This window comes from Megalobrama amblycephala, linkage group LG14 (assembly GCF_018812025.1).
Source record: "Megalobrama amblycephala isolate DHTTF-2021 linkage group LG14, ASM1881202v1, whole genome shotgun sequence".
In the NCBI taxonomy this organism is placed as follows: domain Eukaryota; kingdom Metazoa; phylum Chordata; class Actinopteri; order Cypriniformes; family Xenocyprididae; genus Megalobrama; species Megalobrama amblycephala.
This window is the reverse complement of record NC_063057.1, coordinates 23,100,792-23,118,347: the sequence shown is the minus strand read 5'-3', so window position 1 is coordinate 23,118,347 and position 17,556 is coordinate 23,100,792. Positions and strand designations below refer to the sequence as shown.

General features: G+C 36.9%; 1 protein-coding gene across 1 annotated transcript; it reads left to right on the top strand.

The window, feature by feature from the left end:
• Positions 1-3,511: 3,511 nt before the first annotated feature.
• LOC125244364 (basic proline-rich protein-like) lies at positions 3,512-5,851 on the top strand. The gene is made up of 3 exons (XM_048154454.1): positions 3,512-3,585; positions 3,741-5,723; positions 5,803-5,851. The coding sequence occupies exons 1-3, from the start codon at positions 3,512-3,514 to the stop codon at positions 5,849-5,851; spliced, it is 2,106 nt and encodes a 701-aa protein (XP_048010411.1).
• Positions 5,852-17,556: the final 11,705 nt, after the last annotated feature.

Sequence of the window (17,556 nt, the reverse complement as noted above, 5' to 3'; positions counted from 1 at the left end):
TCTGTAATTTAGGACATGTTTGGTCTATGTCGCTTCAGACAATCTCTTTTGATTCCACTAGGTGGCAATAAACAGGAGAAAAAAGAATTTTTTTGATAACATCTTCTAAGCAAAAGTTATTTAGCTTTAATCGAAAGGAGGCGTTAGACTCTCCAAGTGTACTTTTACAGTCACCATTTTTGATTTCTGAAACCAGTAGGCATACCTGAACTTAAAAGACAGCCCTACCCACATACTTTGGAATAAATTGATAAAAATGGTCTTATTTTACAGAAAACTCTCAGAAGTTTAACACAAGTGCAAGATAATAAAAGCACGCAATAATTCGCTAAAAACGCCATCCAAAATCACAAACCAACTTCCAATCAAATCCCGTTTGATGGCGCGCACGCGATTCGTGTTCTTTAGTCCCACCTCCTCAACTTTGGAAAGGAAAAACTCGGGCTCTGAATGGTCTAGAAGCTTGATCGATGTGTCTATGGAGAGGGGGGGTCGTCAGCTTTCATGACATAGGACGCACTGCGTGATGATGTCATTGCAAGTCGACAGAAATCAAAGAGAGTCAAATACTGGTCATAAATGTTTTACGCTGCATCGCGTGTTTTGATCTGCGCATCTGAGACATATTATAGTGCCGTTTAGCCATGCATGCTCACAGACACACGAGAATGGTCTCATTTTGAAGAAAACAACCTAAAGTAAAAGCTGATATAGGATATTTTAGGCTAGTATGTGAGCACAGATGTAGTTATCAGTGCAGAAATGATGCAAAAGTTTGCTTGTTCACAGGAGTCATTTCAGTTTTCGTGATTCTTTTGAAAATTATTCTTTGTTATGTCACTATAATGTATAAGATCTGTGAAATAAAGTACACAGTAACATTCCTGAGCTTTCATTTGATGTGTGACTTGTCTAGGTTTGGTGAGTTTGTGTGCTAGAAATATGAAATATGAACATTATTCATCTGATTTTCTCAAGGGGGCGTTGTTGCGGAAGAACGAATTTAGACCTTATTATTTTCTTTTATGTAAAATTAATGCAAATATCATGGGACTTGCAAGAAAGCAGAGGTTCTACGCTTTCAAAAAATACCATGTATGACATGGTATGATGTAGTTTTGTGCTTCACAGTTTATAGATTTTTAAAAAATAATATCATGACCCCCCCGCGGACCCACCGGTGGGTCCTAGGGTGTGGCCAGTGCTACAAATGTTATGTTAAATGTTAAATTAGAAATGAAGAGCTTTGCCAATGTCATTTCCCCCCTCTTCTCATATATGGCATGGCGGGCCAAATCAAAGGGTACCATGGGCCAACTTTGGCTCTATGGAAGGTATCACCACAAATACCACCTGTCACAGATGGACTGTGACCTATGCCTTTTATTTTGAAAGGACTGCTAAAGTGCATGCACACACATGAACAGTTTCCACCATTATACAAAACACAATCTAGATGTGTGGTTACTTTTCTGTTTATGTGGTATCATATGCCACTTGTGTCCCTCTGATTAGTTTAATTGTTATATAAATTTCTTTTCTTTTGTTGTTTGTTTTGTGGAAATATTTAATGTTTTTGTGGTGACAGAATGTACAATGAAAACAGAAAAACAGTCCATATATATATATATATATATATATATATATATATATATATATATATATAGTGTTGTCACGGTACCAAAATTCCAGTAGTCGGTACCGATACCATGAAAATTTTACGGTTCTCGGTACCAATTTCGGTACCACAGCAAAATTTATTGGAACTTTTTTACTATTTTATATAGCCTATTTTAAAAACATTAAATATGATTTGGAGTGTGTGTGTTTGTGTGTGTGTATATATATATATATATATATATATATATATATATATATATATATATATATATATATATATATAGGCTACCTCAATTAAATACATTTTGAAATATAAAAATAAATAAATAAATGCTCAAACATCCATTTTGTACTGTTGAAAAAAACATCATATGCTGGTAAGGTAGCTTTTGAAGCTGTATGCTGGTCAAGTGCTGGACCTAAACTGGTCCTGCTGGTCCATGCTAGCAGGGAAAAAAAGAATTTTCTTTATGAAATACATGATTTGTATACAAAGTTAATTTATCTTGTTTAAATAAATTGTAATCATAAAGTGCCCAGTGTGGTAAAGTGATTGCAAGCCACACTGATTTTTAGTCATTATTTCAACCTGATTTATGTAGGTCTATTCGTTGTTATTATTTTCATGGAATGTACGCATATACATGTAAAACAGATATATATCCGGTCACCATTTAGGTCTGAGTAATTGCAAAAACTGTGCTGCCAACATGTAGAAACAAAAGATAGTAACAAATCTGGGGATATTCCAAAATCCCGCGATAGGATAGATTATCTTGCGGTTCCAAGAAAAGAAACTGATGGGAGTTAGTATATCTGTAAAGACACTTTTAGGTTATGGGGTAATGCAATCAAGAGTATATGGAGAAGTGTTTAAGTATTTAAAAAAGACAAGATTAATGGAAAGAGTTTGAAGATTTGAATTATGTATTTATGTATACAATATCAGGATTATTTTATTTATTTATTTATTTATTCTTCTATAGTTAAACCGTGTACGTTTCACACTCCAGACCAGTAGGTGGCGGAAATGCACCTTTTACGTTGGTTTGCCAATCCGCCAAAAAAACTCGAGAGAAGAAGATTATCTCGCGCGATAGCGGTCAAGCGTTCACCTGGAACATACAACCACGAGGAGAGGAGCAATTGAGGAGGGAGTTGTGTCTGTATATATTTATACTATATAAAATCTACTGTTGGGTAAGTACATTTTGTATTATTTGATTAACGTGCTTGAGTTTTACGTGTTTGACACGAAGGAACCGAGACAAATGATGCCCACATTGTCAACTGAAATTCACTGAGTATGCTTAAAATTAGCTAACGTTAGTAGGTTAAAAATTACTTTGAATTTATACATGGTACACCATAGTATAAAGTATATTTAATGATACAGTCAAAGTTATTACTGTAAATTATTAATGTAGCCTTTTGAGAGTTTCTTTCAGAATGTAAATTATCTGAAAGAGATTGAAATGTTTAATGTTAGCTAGATTCGAACATGTATGTTTTCAGTAACTGCTTTAAAATATTTTGTAATTTTAGAATTGCTAATCATGTCCTCTGAGTTCCAAAAGATATGAAACTCAAAAATTTACATAAATTATTTCAGTGTATTTTGTCTACACAGGTGATAGCACACTAAAAAATGCGTCACTTTTGCCTTTAATATGTCATTCTCATTTAGAGGTAAAAATGTATTCCATGAGTCCGGGTTTTGCCTGAATATCAACATAATATCCAAAAACATTGATTTAAAAAGTGATTTATTTTAATATTTTAGACAACTACGTACTTTTTAAAAAAAAAAAAAAATACATTTTGCATGTGTATGTTTATTGTACTTAATGAAATTACATGCAAAGTGTAATTTGTCTCGCAGGGTCACATAATGAACAGCCATCTTCCAGACAGAGAAATCGGGAATCGTTCTACAGGCCAACGTGGACAACCGAAAGAGGCATAGTATTGTTTTCTTGTTTAATGTCATACACCTAAAGATGATTTTTTTTTTTTTTTGGTAATCGTACAGTTATGCTGTTATTCATTCATTAATGTGTCCTTTCTGACCTTAAATAACTTATCATTTTTCACACCTTTTGTTTTTAATGTCTATGTAGTATTGTCTACAGTCCCAAATTCTGGATTGACGCCCCAGTCCCAGAGGGCACCCCAGTCCCAGAGGATGCTCCAGTCCCAGAGGACACCCCAATCCCAGTCCCAGAGGGCACCCCAGTCCCAGTCCCAGAGGACACTCCAGGCCCAGTACCAGAGGGCACCCCAGTCCCAGTCCCAGAGGACGCTCCAGTCCCAGAGGGCACCCCAATCCCAGATGACGCTCCAGTCCCAGTACCAGAGGGCACCCCAGTCCCAGTACCAGAGGGCGCCCCAGTCCCAGTCCCAGAGGGCACCCCAGTCCCAGAGGACGCTCCAGGCCCAGTACCAGAGGGCACCCCAGTACCAGAGGACGCTCCAGTACCAGAGGACGCTCCAGGCCCAGTACCAGAGGGCACCCCAGTCCCAGTCCCAGAGGACGCTCCAGTCCCAGTACCAGAGGGCGCCCCAGTCCCAGTACCAGAGTGCGCCCCAGTCCCAGTACCAGAGGGCGCCCCAGTCCCAGTCCCAGTCCCAGAGGGCACCCCAGTCCCAGTACCAGAGGACGCTCCAGTCCCAGTACCAGAGGGCACCCCAGTCCCAGTACCAGAGGACACTCCAATCCCAGTACCAGAGGGCACCCCAGTCCCAGTACCAGAGGGCGCCCCAGTCCCAGTACCAGAGGGCTCCCCAGTCCCAGTCCCAGAGGGCACCCCAGTCCCAGTCCCAGAGGACGCTCCAGTCCCAGAGGGCACCCCAGTCCCAGTCCCAGAGGACGCTCCAGGCCCAGTACCAGAGGGCACCCCAGTCCCAGTCCCAGAGGATGCTCCAGTCCCAGAGGGCACCCCAGTCCCAGTCCCAGAGGACGCTCCAATCCCAGTACCAGAGGGCGCCCCAGTCCCAAAGGACGCTCCAATCCCAGTACCAGAGGGTGCCCCAGTCCCAGATGACGCTCCAGTCCCAGTACCAGAGGGCACCCCAGTCCCAGTACCAGAGGGCGCCCCAGTCCCAGTCCCAGAGGGCACCCCAGTCCCAGTCCCAGAGGGCACCCCATTCCCAGAGGACGCTCCAGTCCCAGTACCAGAGGGCACCCCAGTCCCAGTCCCAGAGGGCACCCCAGTCCCAGAGAACGCTCCAGGCCCAGTACCAGAGGGCACCCCAGTCCCAGTAAAAGAGGGCGCCCCAGTCCCAGTCCCAGAGGGCACCCCAGTCCCAGTCCCAGAGGGCACCCCAGTCCCAGAGGACGCTCCAGGCCCAGTACCAGAGGGCGCCCCAGTCCCAGAGGACGCTCCAGGCCCAGTACCAGAGGGCGCCCCAGTCCCAGTACCAGAGGACGCTCCAGGCCCAGTACCAGAGGGCACCCCAGTCCCAGTCCCAGAGGACGCTCCAGTCCCAGAGGGCACCCCAGTCCCAGTCTCAGAGGACGCTCCAGGCCCAGTACCAGAGGGCACCCCAGTTCCAGTCCCAGTCCCAGAGGACGCTCCAATCCCAGTACCAGAGGGCGCCCCAGTCCAAGTCCCAGAGGGCACCCCAATCCTAGTACCAGAGGGCACCCCAGTCCCAGTACCAGAGGGCGCCCCAGTCCCAGTACCAGAGGACACCCCAATCCCAGTCCCAGAGGATGCACCAGTCCCAGTACCAGAGGGCACCCCAGTCCCAGTCCCAGAGGGCACCCCAATCCCAGTACCAGAGGACACCCCAATCCCAGTACCAGAGGACACCCCAATCCCAGTACCAGAGGACACCCCAATCCCAGTACCAGAGGATGCACCAGTCCCAGTACCAGAGGGCACCCCAGTCCCAGTCCCAGAGGGCACCCCAATCCCAGTACCAGAGGACACCCCAATCCCAGTCCCAGAGGGCACCCCAATCCCAGTACCAGAGGACACCCCAATCCCAGTACCAGAGGATGCACCAGTCCCAGTACCAGAGGGCACCCCAATCCCAGTCCCAGAGGGCACCCCAATCCCAGTACCAGAGGATGCACCAGTCCCAGAGGACATCCCACTGTATGTGAGAACTTTACAGTCACATCTTATTTTGAATGGATTCTACCTTAGTGACAACAGTCTTTTTTCTTTTCAATAGGTGGTACCAGACCCTCAAAGTGCGCCTACCCCATGTCAACCACAAGTAAGAAATATTATATGTGGTGGTTTTAAAACACTGGCCAGTAAAATAAAATGCAAATGCAATTTTTGTTAAAGTACTAGTTTATGGTTTTAAACCAAGTATTGAATGACAATAATTGTTTTTGCTCACTGTTAATTCAGTCTTGCACTTCTGTTTTCACAACCTTATTTTTACCGGAAATCAGCAGGCAAACAAGACTGGGAAAAAGTGAAAATCAGAATATGCTTCTTTTTTGCTTATCTCCACAAATAATGTGTTCTTGTTTGTGATGTACACATGATTTTTTTTTATGTACGTTGTTACGGCCCATGTCCGAGTTAACAGCTCGTTTAAAATAATAACTCCAATTAGGACATGAGCCGCACACATGCAAGAGCCACAGACACCGGTAGTTAGTTTTCAGGACAATAGATCGCCCTCGTTTAATTATAATAGAAAAAAGGAATAAACAATTCATAAATAATATTACATACAAAATCTTAACAAAAGAATTAACAGTAAACAGGTAGGGAAAAACAGCCAAAGAAACAAAGAACGCCTGCCTGGCTATTCTCACCGATAGTTCTTACCTAGCTTCCGATAAAGTAAAAGGAGTGAGTCTTCCGGGCCTCTGCTTCCTTCACTATACTTACTACATTAATAAACAGTGACCTGTTTAAGCAAATCCACTACCCGTTACTGTTAAAATTAAACATTAACCATAAAGAAAACATATCAAGCATATCGAGCTCAATTTTGAATCGGCTTCTGACAGAAGAGCTGCACGATGGGTGAGTTCTTACTTTATTTATTATTTATTTTTTTATTTGTATTGAATAATAGCTGGCTTTTGAAGGTTCATTAATGAAGATCACATTACGTCTGTTATTGTTTTGTTGTATCGGTTGTCTAGGCAACTATGTTACATTGTAGCAATATTATTTAACTAGCGTTAACTAGCTAGTCCGAGTGAAAACGTTAGCAAAACAAGTTATTTCGGTAACACTTTACAATAAAGTTTCATTTGTTATCATAGTTAATGTATTAGGTTAACTAACATGAACTATGAGCATTTGTTACAGTATTTATTAAGCTTTGTTAACTTAATGTTAGTTAAAAAACAGTTGTTCTTTGTTCATGTTAGTTCAGTGCATTAACTAATGTTAAATACAACTTTGATTTTAATAATGTATTAGTAAATGTTGTAATTAACATAAACAAAGATTAATAAAGGTGGTATAAGTGCAGTTCATTATTAGTTCATGATATCTAATGTATAATAATATATAATATATTTAATATTTCGTATTTTGTGGGGATTTCACAGTACTAAAGAATATCAACTTCTAAATTATGCAGTATTCAACAGACATAATTGCATTATATTATATATTTATCCAATGTAGACTATGAAGGTTTCTGAATGCCCTGTTTTTTATGTCCTCCTCAAACAGATCAAATATTGACGGACAACAAAAAACTGCTGCACTGCTACTTATCAGTATGTACATTGACGATTTGAGGGAAATATAATATAAATTTAATATAAAACCTTGAAATGGCGCTCTGTGGCGTAGCAGGATTTTAAACAACTTCCTGAGTCATAGCTGGGCGCGGCGCCGAGCTTCGCGTCTGGTGTGCAACCCCCTTTAGACGGTTTGGCCATATTTTGATGTAACTTCAGCTGCATTATTGTTGTAGATATGACTATTGTGAGTCAAAGTCATAGTACCACCAACTGGCAGAAGGAAGTGTCACTTTCAAAAATGGTTTGAAATCATGTTATTTTTATTCAGTTTGCTATAAAAAAGTCTTCAGAATAATAGCAAGACACAACAGATGTAGACCTGGAAAAATAAATCTTGATATTTTAAATACTTCCGTGGAAATACATAAAACTTCAATAATCTTTCTGGGTATTTTTGAGGCTCATAGCATGCTTCAAATGATACGAAACTAAACACACACATCAGAGTTGTCGGCTGTTTGACGCTGACAAAGCCTTAGAAACGGCCATGGAGAGGAAACTCTGTAGCGCCACCTTTTGACAAAAGTAGGGGGTTAGTTTTACCTACTGTCACTTAACTCAGTACATTTGTTATCATCGACGGACAGATTTCTAATTTACAGGCCAACATTCACAGTTTTTAGAAAAATAAGGCTTTTTTAACTTCTTAAATTTTTAACTACTCCTAAGAGGTTTATATGATTCACACCAAACTTTATCAACATGATGACAATACACTGGAGATGCTAAATTGTGAACAGATATTGGATATCATGAATGGTGTTGCCATGGCAAGGGATTCAATAAAAAATAAAATAGGAAGGGTCTCATATCTTCTAAACAATACATTATACAACATTTATTTTTATATAAAATAGTGCATACACTACCAGTCAAAATTTTGGAAACATTACTATTTTTAATGTTTTTGAACAAAGTCTCATTAAGGCTGCAATGGTAGTGTATAATGTTACACATAAAAGATTTCTATTTTAAATAAATACTGATATTTTTCATATCACAGATTATAAAATAATATGAAGCAGCTCAACTGTTTTCAACATTGATAATAAATCATCATATCAGAATGATTTCTGAAGGATCATGTGACACTGAAGACTGGAGTAATGATGCTTAAAATTCAGCTTTGATTACAGGAATAAATTATATTTTAAAGTATATTAAAATAGAAAGTCATAATTTTAATAAAAAAATGTCACAATATTACTGTTTTTTTCTGTATTTATTATTAAATAAATGCAGCCTTAATGAGCAGAAGAGACTTTGTTCCAAAACGTTAAAAATAGTAATGCTTCCACACTTTTGACTGGTAATGTATATTACGTAAGGTAAACTACGCAGATGGTGTTATATGGTTGAAAGAAAGAAAACAAAAGTAATACATATCATAACCACTAGATGGCAGCACAGGTCTATTTTTATACAGGGTAGATCAAATTCTTGTTGCTGCAAACAGGTCCAGAAATAATGACTTTATATTATCAGGTATTGAATATGGATATACACGTATATTTAGACATGATCAAAAGCTCTGTCACAGTTTCGATCTCAATATTTATTTATTTTTTTAAACATTGATAACATTTAAACATTTGTGGCAAGGTTTAAAAATAGAGAAATTAATAGTTTTATTCATCACACATTAAAGTGATGAAAAGTGAGTGAGGAGTGAAAATGTTACAAAAGATTTCTATTTAATAAATGCTTTAATGAATGTAACACATTTAAATATATTTGGTAACTGCAAATAAATTCTGTTCATTGAACTTTGTTCATAAAAGAATCCAGAAAAATAAAAGGTATAATATGCATGTTATATAATAGAATAATAAAAGGTATAATATACATATAATATACATGTTAAAGTGTATTATAATAAAATGACCGTGACTGTAAAGGATTACACTGATGATGGGTTTAAAACAATTGATTTTGACTGTCTGAGAGGAAAACTTTATATACGCTTTATAAACTTTATAACTTTATAAATTAAAATGGTTAAAATCATTTCTTCTAAATGAAATCTGGTTTACACTTCCCTGAATTATCTTTAATAAATCTGTGCAATGTGTAAATTTGTGCTGAAATGTGATACTCATTTATTGGAAATGATTTACAAACATAATTTTACTCCTCATAATAGATCTTATTGATTTCAGTGGTAATGCTTTTATACGGAAGAAGATTAGGGCCAAGCAATAATAAACAAATAATAAAACCATCTCAAGTTTAAAATCATTAGATTTTGAGAACAAAGTTGTGTTTCGAGATAAAACTTGTTACATTTAGAGAAAAAAAAGTCTAAATAAAATGTCAGCAAAATGCCGAGAAATGCATCAGTGTCATATTCATTGCATACTGACCCAAGAGGACATGACAGTCCAGCTAGGCCTATATTTCAGGCTTGTCAATGTCTATTTTATTTATATGGCACTAGTAAAACAACACATTGTTTCAAGTGAGGCTCCCGCACTGCCTCCTGTGCACCACCAGAGGGAGCCATCACCCGAATATTGACTGTTCCTCATTTGAACTTCATTTCCCATAGGCCCTCATTCCTGGGACTGATTGCACTTAGGTCACTTTTGCAAAACTCTTCACACAGTGAGCACAACAGAAGTCTATGTGGGCTAAACTGAGGATCAATTATCATTGCTTTGGCACAAAATGCATTCAATGACTACATCTCTCAAATTTCATGAATTCTTTTCTCACTCAGACTCAACAACTGCCAAAACTCTTTGTACGTACAGGCCAATTAGCACATGATTACATACTGTTTTCAAAACTGTTAAACTTATGTTCAAAACAATAACATCATACAAAACTGAATAAGACAGCAATTTGCTACATTCCTACAGTAATATTTTAATGAAATATATTTTAAATCTTAAAATTAAATGCTATAAAAACAATTGAATTGTATCTGTATCAGTGGATGGTGTGTATACAAATTCTTGTATTTTGGAATTATAAAAATAAATAAACGACATAAAATATTGACAAATTCTGCATCATGTCTGATTCATTCCAGTAACATATATTGCAGTGAATTATAAACAGAGATGTGTCCTTGTTTTACACAAGAAAATATTGTATAATGCTACATGTTGTTAGTGTTTTTTAGGTCATTGTTTTGTGGGTGATGAAGTGTGTTTGTTGGCTGTCAACCTTTGCTATCCAGATCAGATGGAGAACCTGTGTCTGGACCTGACTACAACGCAGCCCAGGAGACAATGGGCCTACAGATCCAGTTCTGGCTGCATAGATTTTTAAATCCCCGTATCCGCTTACAAATATATATATATAATCTATTTTTAATCTCTATAATAAAAATGTATAATTCAGATTTTGATCTCCATATCCATTTACATATATTATATATATCTTCCAAGGGGTTTTTTCCCTCCTAGGACTTTTTTCCCACGCTGGGTTTTCTCCTAGGGGGTTTTTTCCACCCCTGGGAGTCAGCCGACATTGGCTTAATGTAGCACCATCTTGTATATGTTACATATTACCACGCTTGTTTGTACAGCTTATTTTTAACCACTTCCCTTTTTTTCTGTGCTTCTAATATGTAAAGCTGCTTTGAAACAATTACCAATTGTAAAAGCGCTATATAAATAAATTTGACTTGACTTGACTTGACTAGTGTTCTGGAAGAATGAGTTGATTTGAGACCTGAATACAGTGTTTTGGTAGTTGTAGTGCATTTTGAATGTGAAATGAACTGCTTTGCCAAACTGAAAGTTGGTTAGGAGAACTGTGTGAAGAGTTTTGCAAAAGTGACCTAAGTATTGAGAAATGTGTCCTAGCATCTGTAAAAAACTAATGAATGTCACACAAACCGGTGTTTTAATTTCTCTGCCGACTAAACTTCCAATGCAGATCAGAACCGTTGTGTGACTGACTTGTAGCGCACAGAGCAGTATTTCATTCCTGAATGAATCAGAGTCTTTGAACAAATCAGTTGACTGGCCCAAACGATTATAGAGATCCAATTGATATATTCTTGAATGAATCAGCGTTTTGAACGAATCGCTTAAATAAATGACTCAATCATTAACACAATGACTTGCTGACACCTACTGGCGACATTAATTTCATAATCCAATTATCGTTTCATTTTGTCATTTAAAATTTTCTGTATTCAAAATGATGTATAAAACATTAATATCATTACATTATGCAGTTGTAACTCGTACACATATACTGCCCTCTCTGAGCAATCTAACAACTCATAAATCTAAAAGCAACTTCAGGTGCTGCTTCTTTGACACCTCTGCAAGCCTTTGGTTGATACTGATTTAATTGGTAACAACCTATAGCGTCATATTATTGTAATTTAAATGACTAAATTTAAGAACTAACATATTTAATAAGATTAGGAAAAAGTCCCCAAATCCCCTGGAAATCAATTAAATCAATTACAGTTAATTTCTGACACAGACAGATGACAATAAATAGGCTATAAAAATACTCTTTATCTCATTATTGTTAGTGTTATTTCAGGGTTTTGATATATAGCCTAATATTGATAAAGTATAATTGATATCTTCTTAAGAGAGCACTATAATGGTTATTTTTTAACACTGTTTTAACATTTTTCCCTTTATTTATTTATTTTACTTTTCGCATTTTAAGTCCATCTCTCTATAGCTCCGCTTTGATGAACTAATAACATGTAATATATTTTCATATCTGTCATATTTCAAATTCATCCCAGATCCCAAAACTCAGGGTGTTGTCTAAAACAAAAGTTATGACTGCTTTATATTTACATCGGCTACTGATTTGCACTCTTTAATTCGTTGCCCAGTGCGTTGAGCAGCTTCGCTAGATTTTTATAGTTGGTCACTTCAATAAACAGGCATTGTGCCAACGTTGTAGAATGGGGGTAATTGTGTGCACCTGCAAAGTAAATTAATATTTTGTGAGAAAGAGATAAAATGTAGAATAAACGCGTTAAGAATTCGTACAGCTGTAGAGCGAGGGACTTTTATTCTGTTGAGCCGAACCGACGAACAACTGATGACGACATGGTTTGACATCTGGTTGACCAATCAGCGGAAAGAGGCGTTTCATTCCCGCCCACATGTAGAGATCGAATATTCAAACTGCTTATTCGTTTCCAACCCCAGAACGAAAAAAAAAATCAAACCAGTTTTTTTGTTTCTTCGTTTTCATTTTAAAATTGAAAAACGAAAAAAAGTGCGGTTTTCTAATTTTTCTGATTTCAATATCAAATCAAAACATGAATGAACGGAAGATACCCAATCAGGGTATACCCTGATAGATAGATAGATGATAGATACCCTGATTCGTGTACAGTTTTATTAGCCTATATTTATTATACTTCATATTTGTCTTTTTGTCCATTTACATATCGTGAAAACAAATGTAACACACACAACAACAACAACAACAACAACTATTTTGTGTTAAAAAGCTGCTCTTAATTTTTTATCGATGACTGTGCGCCACCTGGTGGATAGCTTATTTTCTAATATGACTGCATAGCCGACTATATAGCCTACTGCAAGGAATGTCATGCGTCTGCTAAATGATTGAATTGAAATGTATAAAATGTAAACACAACATTAAAATACGAAAAAAAAAAAATGAGTGCAGTAGCCACTGATCTATAATGGAGAATAGCCTATCATTAGCTTATATATAGCCTATAGATTGGTGGTAGTAGCCCAAAGGATGTCATGCGCTTGGCTACAGATGTAGAGGCATTTACATTTTAAAAACACAATGACAGCTTAAAAACAGACTTAATTAAATTTACTGTACTAAGTAAATTTACTTTTTTTTTTAAAATGTTTTTTTTTTTTATTTTTTTTTTTTATCTGTGCATACATATTTCTGTGAAATACGCGTTAGGTTGCACAGAAGAAAGCCGATATATGACATACTGATATAGTAGCAGAGGACTGTTATTTTGTTGAACGAACTGATGATGACGTCACTGACTCGGATTTGATTGACCAATCGGCTTAAAGGGGCGTGTAATGACAGCCCACATGTGGAAAACGAGTTTTGAAGTCATGTTTCCGTTTTCTATTCGTGACCCGAAAAATCGAAAATCGAGCCAAAATCCCGTTTTTCCGTTTTTTGTTTTTTTTTAACAAATGAAAAAACGGGAAACGACTGTTTTCTCGTTTCTGTGTATTTCACACAGACCTCTTTTGCGCTTTAGTTAAGCTATAATAAAGTATGCAGCCCGCGCCGGCGCATTTGCTCGAGCAATACTTGAGTTCACGCTTCGAGCACAGTAGGCTATAGCCTAACGGCTGATTGGAGTTTTACTGACATAGCCTGACAACATCTCATCTGACTGCAGTTCACTGTTGTTCAGCTGAAGCTACCTTTTCTCCGTGCTCGTTTGACTTGCGCCTGGCGCTGAGGCGAAGGTAGAATGCACGTCTGAAAAGTGTCCCGTTTGTTGTGGTCGTAAAGATACATTTCTTTATAAACGCAGCGTTTTACTTGCCGATGTTTTAAAAAATATTTTTATTTTTGGTATTTTTTATGTTCTGTTGGTGGTTTGTGGAGTAGCATCACCTGGGGGGGATTAGACAAATGCTGAATTAGAGACGGTAAAAGTGAGTGGGTCCAATATCATTGGTCTTAAAAAGTGGAACAGCAACCCAGAATATTTATCACAAGCATTGATGACAATAATCACATAAAAAAAAATCCATCCATCCATAATCAAAGTAATCCATACGACTCCAGGGTGTTAATAAAACTTTCCTGAAAATTTACTCAACCCTATGTCATCCAAGATGTGTCCTTATAGTGGACTTAAATTGGCCCCAAACGGTTGAAGGTCAAAATTAAAGTTTCAGTGCAGCTTCAAGGGGCTTTATCTAGAGAAACGATCGGTCATATTCTTCAAAACAGCTTACGCTGTATGTCCTACACCCTATTCTACTTAAGGAACGAATGCAGCGCTGGTTCTGTTTTTTTCCTTAAGTTGAATAGGGAAGGTGTAGGACATACAGCATAAGCTTTTTGAAGAATACAAAAGTGCCGTTTTGGCGGAACCACTTGGAAGGTGTTCATTTGTGTATATAAAGCATATACAGTTGTATTTTTTTCAAAAATGAGCGATGGTTTCTCTAGATAAGCTTATTCCTCGTCTGGTATCGTTTAAAGCTCTTTGAAGCTGCACTGAAACTGACATTTGGACCTTCAACCATTTGGTGCCCATTGAAGTCCACTATATGGAGAAAAATCCTGGAATGTTTTCATCAAAAACCTTCATTTCTTTTCCACTGAAGAAAGAAAGACATGAACATGGAGGTGAGTAAATTATCAGGAAAAGTTTATATGAAAGTGAACTAATCCTTTAAAATCAACTCTAAATTTAATGGGAAGTCAGTGAAGGGATACTAAAATAGGTGAGATATGAGCTGCGTTCCAATTCGCCTACTTATACTACGCCCTAAAAGTATGTACTCTTTCTGTGAACCAAAAGTACTTACTTTTGAGTGTGTAGCAAAAGAGTAGACTTTGGGACATACTAACACGTCATACAATCGCGTCTTTTCTCTCTGTCGCATCCTGTCACCGTAAACTGGCCTGTCAATCATCTTACATCCTCCAGATTTCATTTAGTTCATTTCATACCGTATCGGAGAGAAATGCAGCACGTTGATCTGCAGTCGCGGGTCTTTCATGTGGAGAACTCTCCTCATATTAATGCATAATGATGCATTTAAAAGTTAATGGCCAATCGGATCTTTATAAAAGTCCACATTGGTATTTGCAGATGAAAAATAACACGGATAACATTAAATATATATTTTCTATCAGGTTAAACTGATTATTAGTCACTCAAACCTCTCAGCGTCGATCGCGCGTATCCGCCATGTTTTGTAGTTTTTTAACACTTTTTACTCGTGTTTGTAGTTCTGAGCTGAATCCTCGTCCAATGCGCAGTGGGTTGTGGGCAATATTAGCCTTTATAGTGTGCACGGATCCACACTTTGAAAATCTACAGGAAATAGTAGACCATCCGGGGACTTTTGGCATACTCTTTTCAACATACTATGCTTTGGGACACACTTATTTTAATCTCACATACTATTTAGGATGGATAGTACGGACATTGGAACGCAGGGATGGTCCCTCTTTTTAGACCCAGTCGAAAGTCTTGCAGAAAATTGGCAAATCCTTTTTGGGACTGACAAACATATCATGTTGGGGAAATATTCATGAAAATATGAGGAAAAGAAATGCCACAATGTCTCTTTATTCTCTTATTTATTTATTTATGTAGGATGAAGAGATACAGATCAAGGATCAGTAACACATTACACTTAAAAAAGGTTTTATTTAATTTAAGATAATATATAGATACGCTAGAAGACCCATGGACAAAGCTTACTTTAAATGTTTGGGCATCTGTGATAAAAGAATTTAAATTATTGGAATATACTTCCATTCTTAAATGGATTGCTTATGATTCAGACTTCACTCCAAATCAGTCGGATAATAGATTCAAGTTGTGGACAAATAAGGGAATAACTTCTTTTTGCACAATCATTGAGAAAGGTGTAATTCTAAGCTTTCAAGTATTGAAGGAAAAGATCTCATTAGAAAATCAGGATTTTTACAGATATCTTCAGGCTCGAAGTTATTATGATAAAAAAATAAAAGGGAAATTTAAAGATAATCTTAATCCACTAATAGAATTGCTTAAAAAAGCATATACATCAGGTATTAGATATAAGATAGTCTCTCAGATATACAAGAGCTTAATAAATATGAAAAAACACTCTACAAATTATATAAAAAAGAAATGGATGACAGAAAGTGGAATATTTTTTTCTGATGAAGAATGGTCAACTGTATGGAAATTTCAGTGGAAATCAATTAGGTCACTAAATTGGAAGGAGTATTGCTGGAAAACATTATTAGATATTTTATAACACCAATACAAACAGCCAAATACAGTAATAACACTTCAAAATGTTGGCGAAACTGTGGATGCAATGAAGCAAACCATTATCATATATTTTGGGAATGCCTACATATTCAGGAATATTGGAAAGAATTACAGGATGCTCTTGAACATATTTTTAGAAGAGACATACCTCTAGAATTCAAACTACTGTATTTTGGTTGTGCTAGCTTAGAAACTATTGCAGTAGATAACAAATATCTGATGGGCGTCCTCTTAGCAGCCAGTAAGAAGGCAATCACTCGCAAATGGTTGCAACAAGAGAGACCGACATTAGATGACTGGATAGATGTGACCATAGAGATTTATATGATGGAAAAGATTACCTTTTTTGTTAACTTAAAGAGAGATGTTTTTCTGGAAAAGTGGAGGAATTGGGTTGCATATATGTATCTGTTAAAGAAGATCAGATTTTGCTTCTATACTTAAATAGATCAAGATTAATATATAATGTATATGTTAATAATATATGTTTGTATATGTATGTAATAATCATTTCCATAAGTCATTTGAGAATAGAATAAGTCATCTGAGGTTGTTAAGGATTGAGTTTAACTAAGACACATGTTCTTTCCCTGGATGTATATAGTTTCTATTTTTATTTTTATTTATTTCTTTTTTTTTGTTTTGCCCTTGTTGTTTTTTTATTTTTTTTTGTTTTACTTATAAAAAATTTTAAAAAAGGAAAAGAAATTATATTTTGAAATAATCGAACAAACCTAAACTTAAAACACAGCAAGTAATTGTTCATACCTGCATTTGTTAAAACACTTTGTGAGTGTAATGAGCATTATGTAAACTGAAATATATTGTGTTGTGATTGTACTGAAATGAAAGATCAAAATAAACACAAAATAGCAAAAAAAAAAAAAAGGTTTTATTTAACATTAACAAAACACTTTTGAGTCACATGGGTCCTCCTGTCCAGAGGTCGTGTTATACTTCTGCACTGTCCGTCATTTTGATGAACATGGTTGAAAAATTACCTGTCATTTTAATTTTCATATTTTAATGATAAGCCAGTTTAATAGGCTCTGTTTTTGTTCACATTTTCATTTTTATTCACAAACTTCCAGGATATGCGTATATAGGCTAGGTTATGCATTTATTAATTTTTGAAAAGAAAGTTGAACCGAGACTGTGGGTCACATTTCAGGTTTCAGCATGAATGTTTGTCCAATAAATTGCAAAAGCTTTTGCTTGTTACTTTTGAAATGAAACAAAG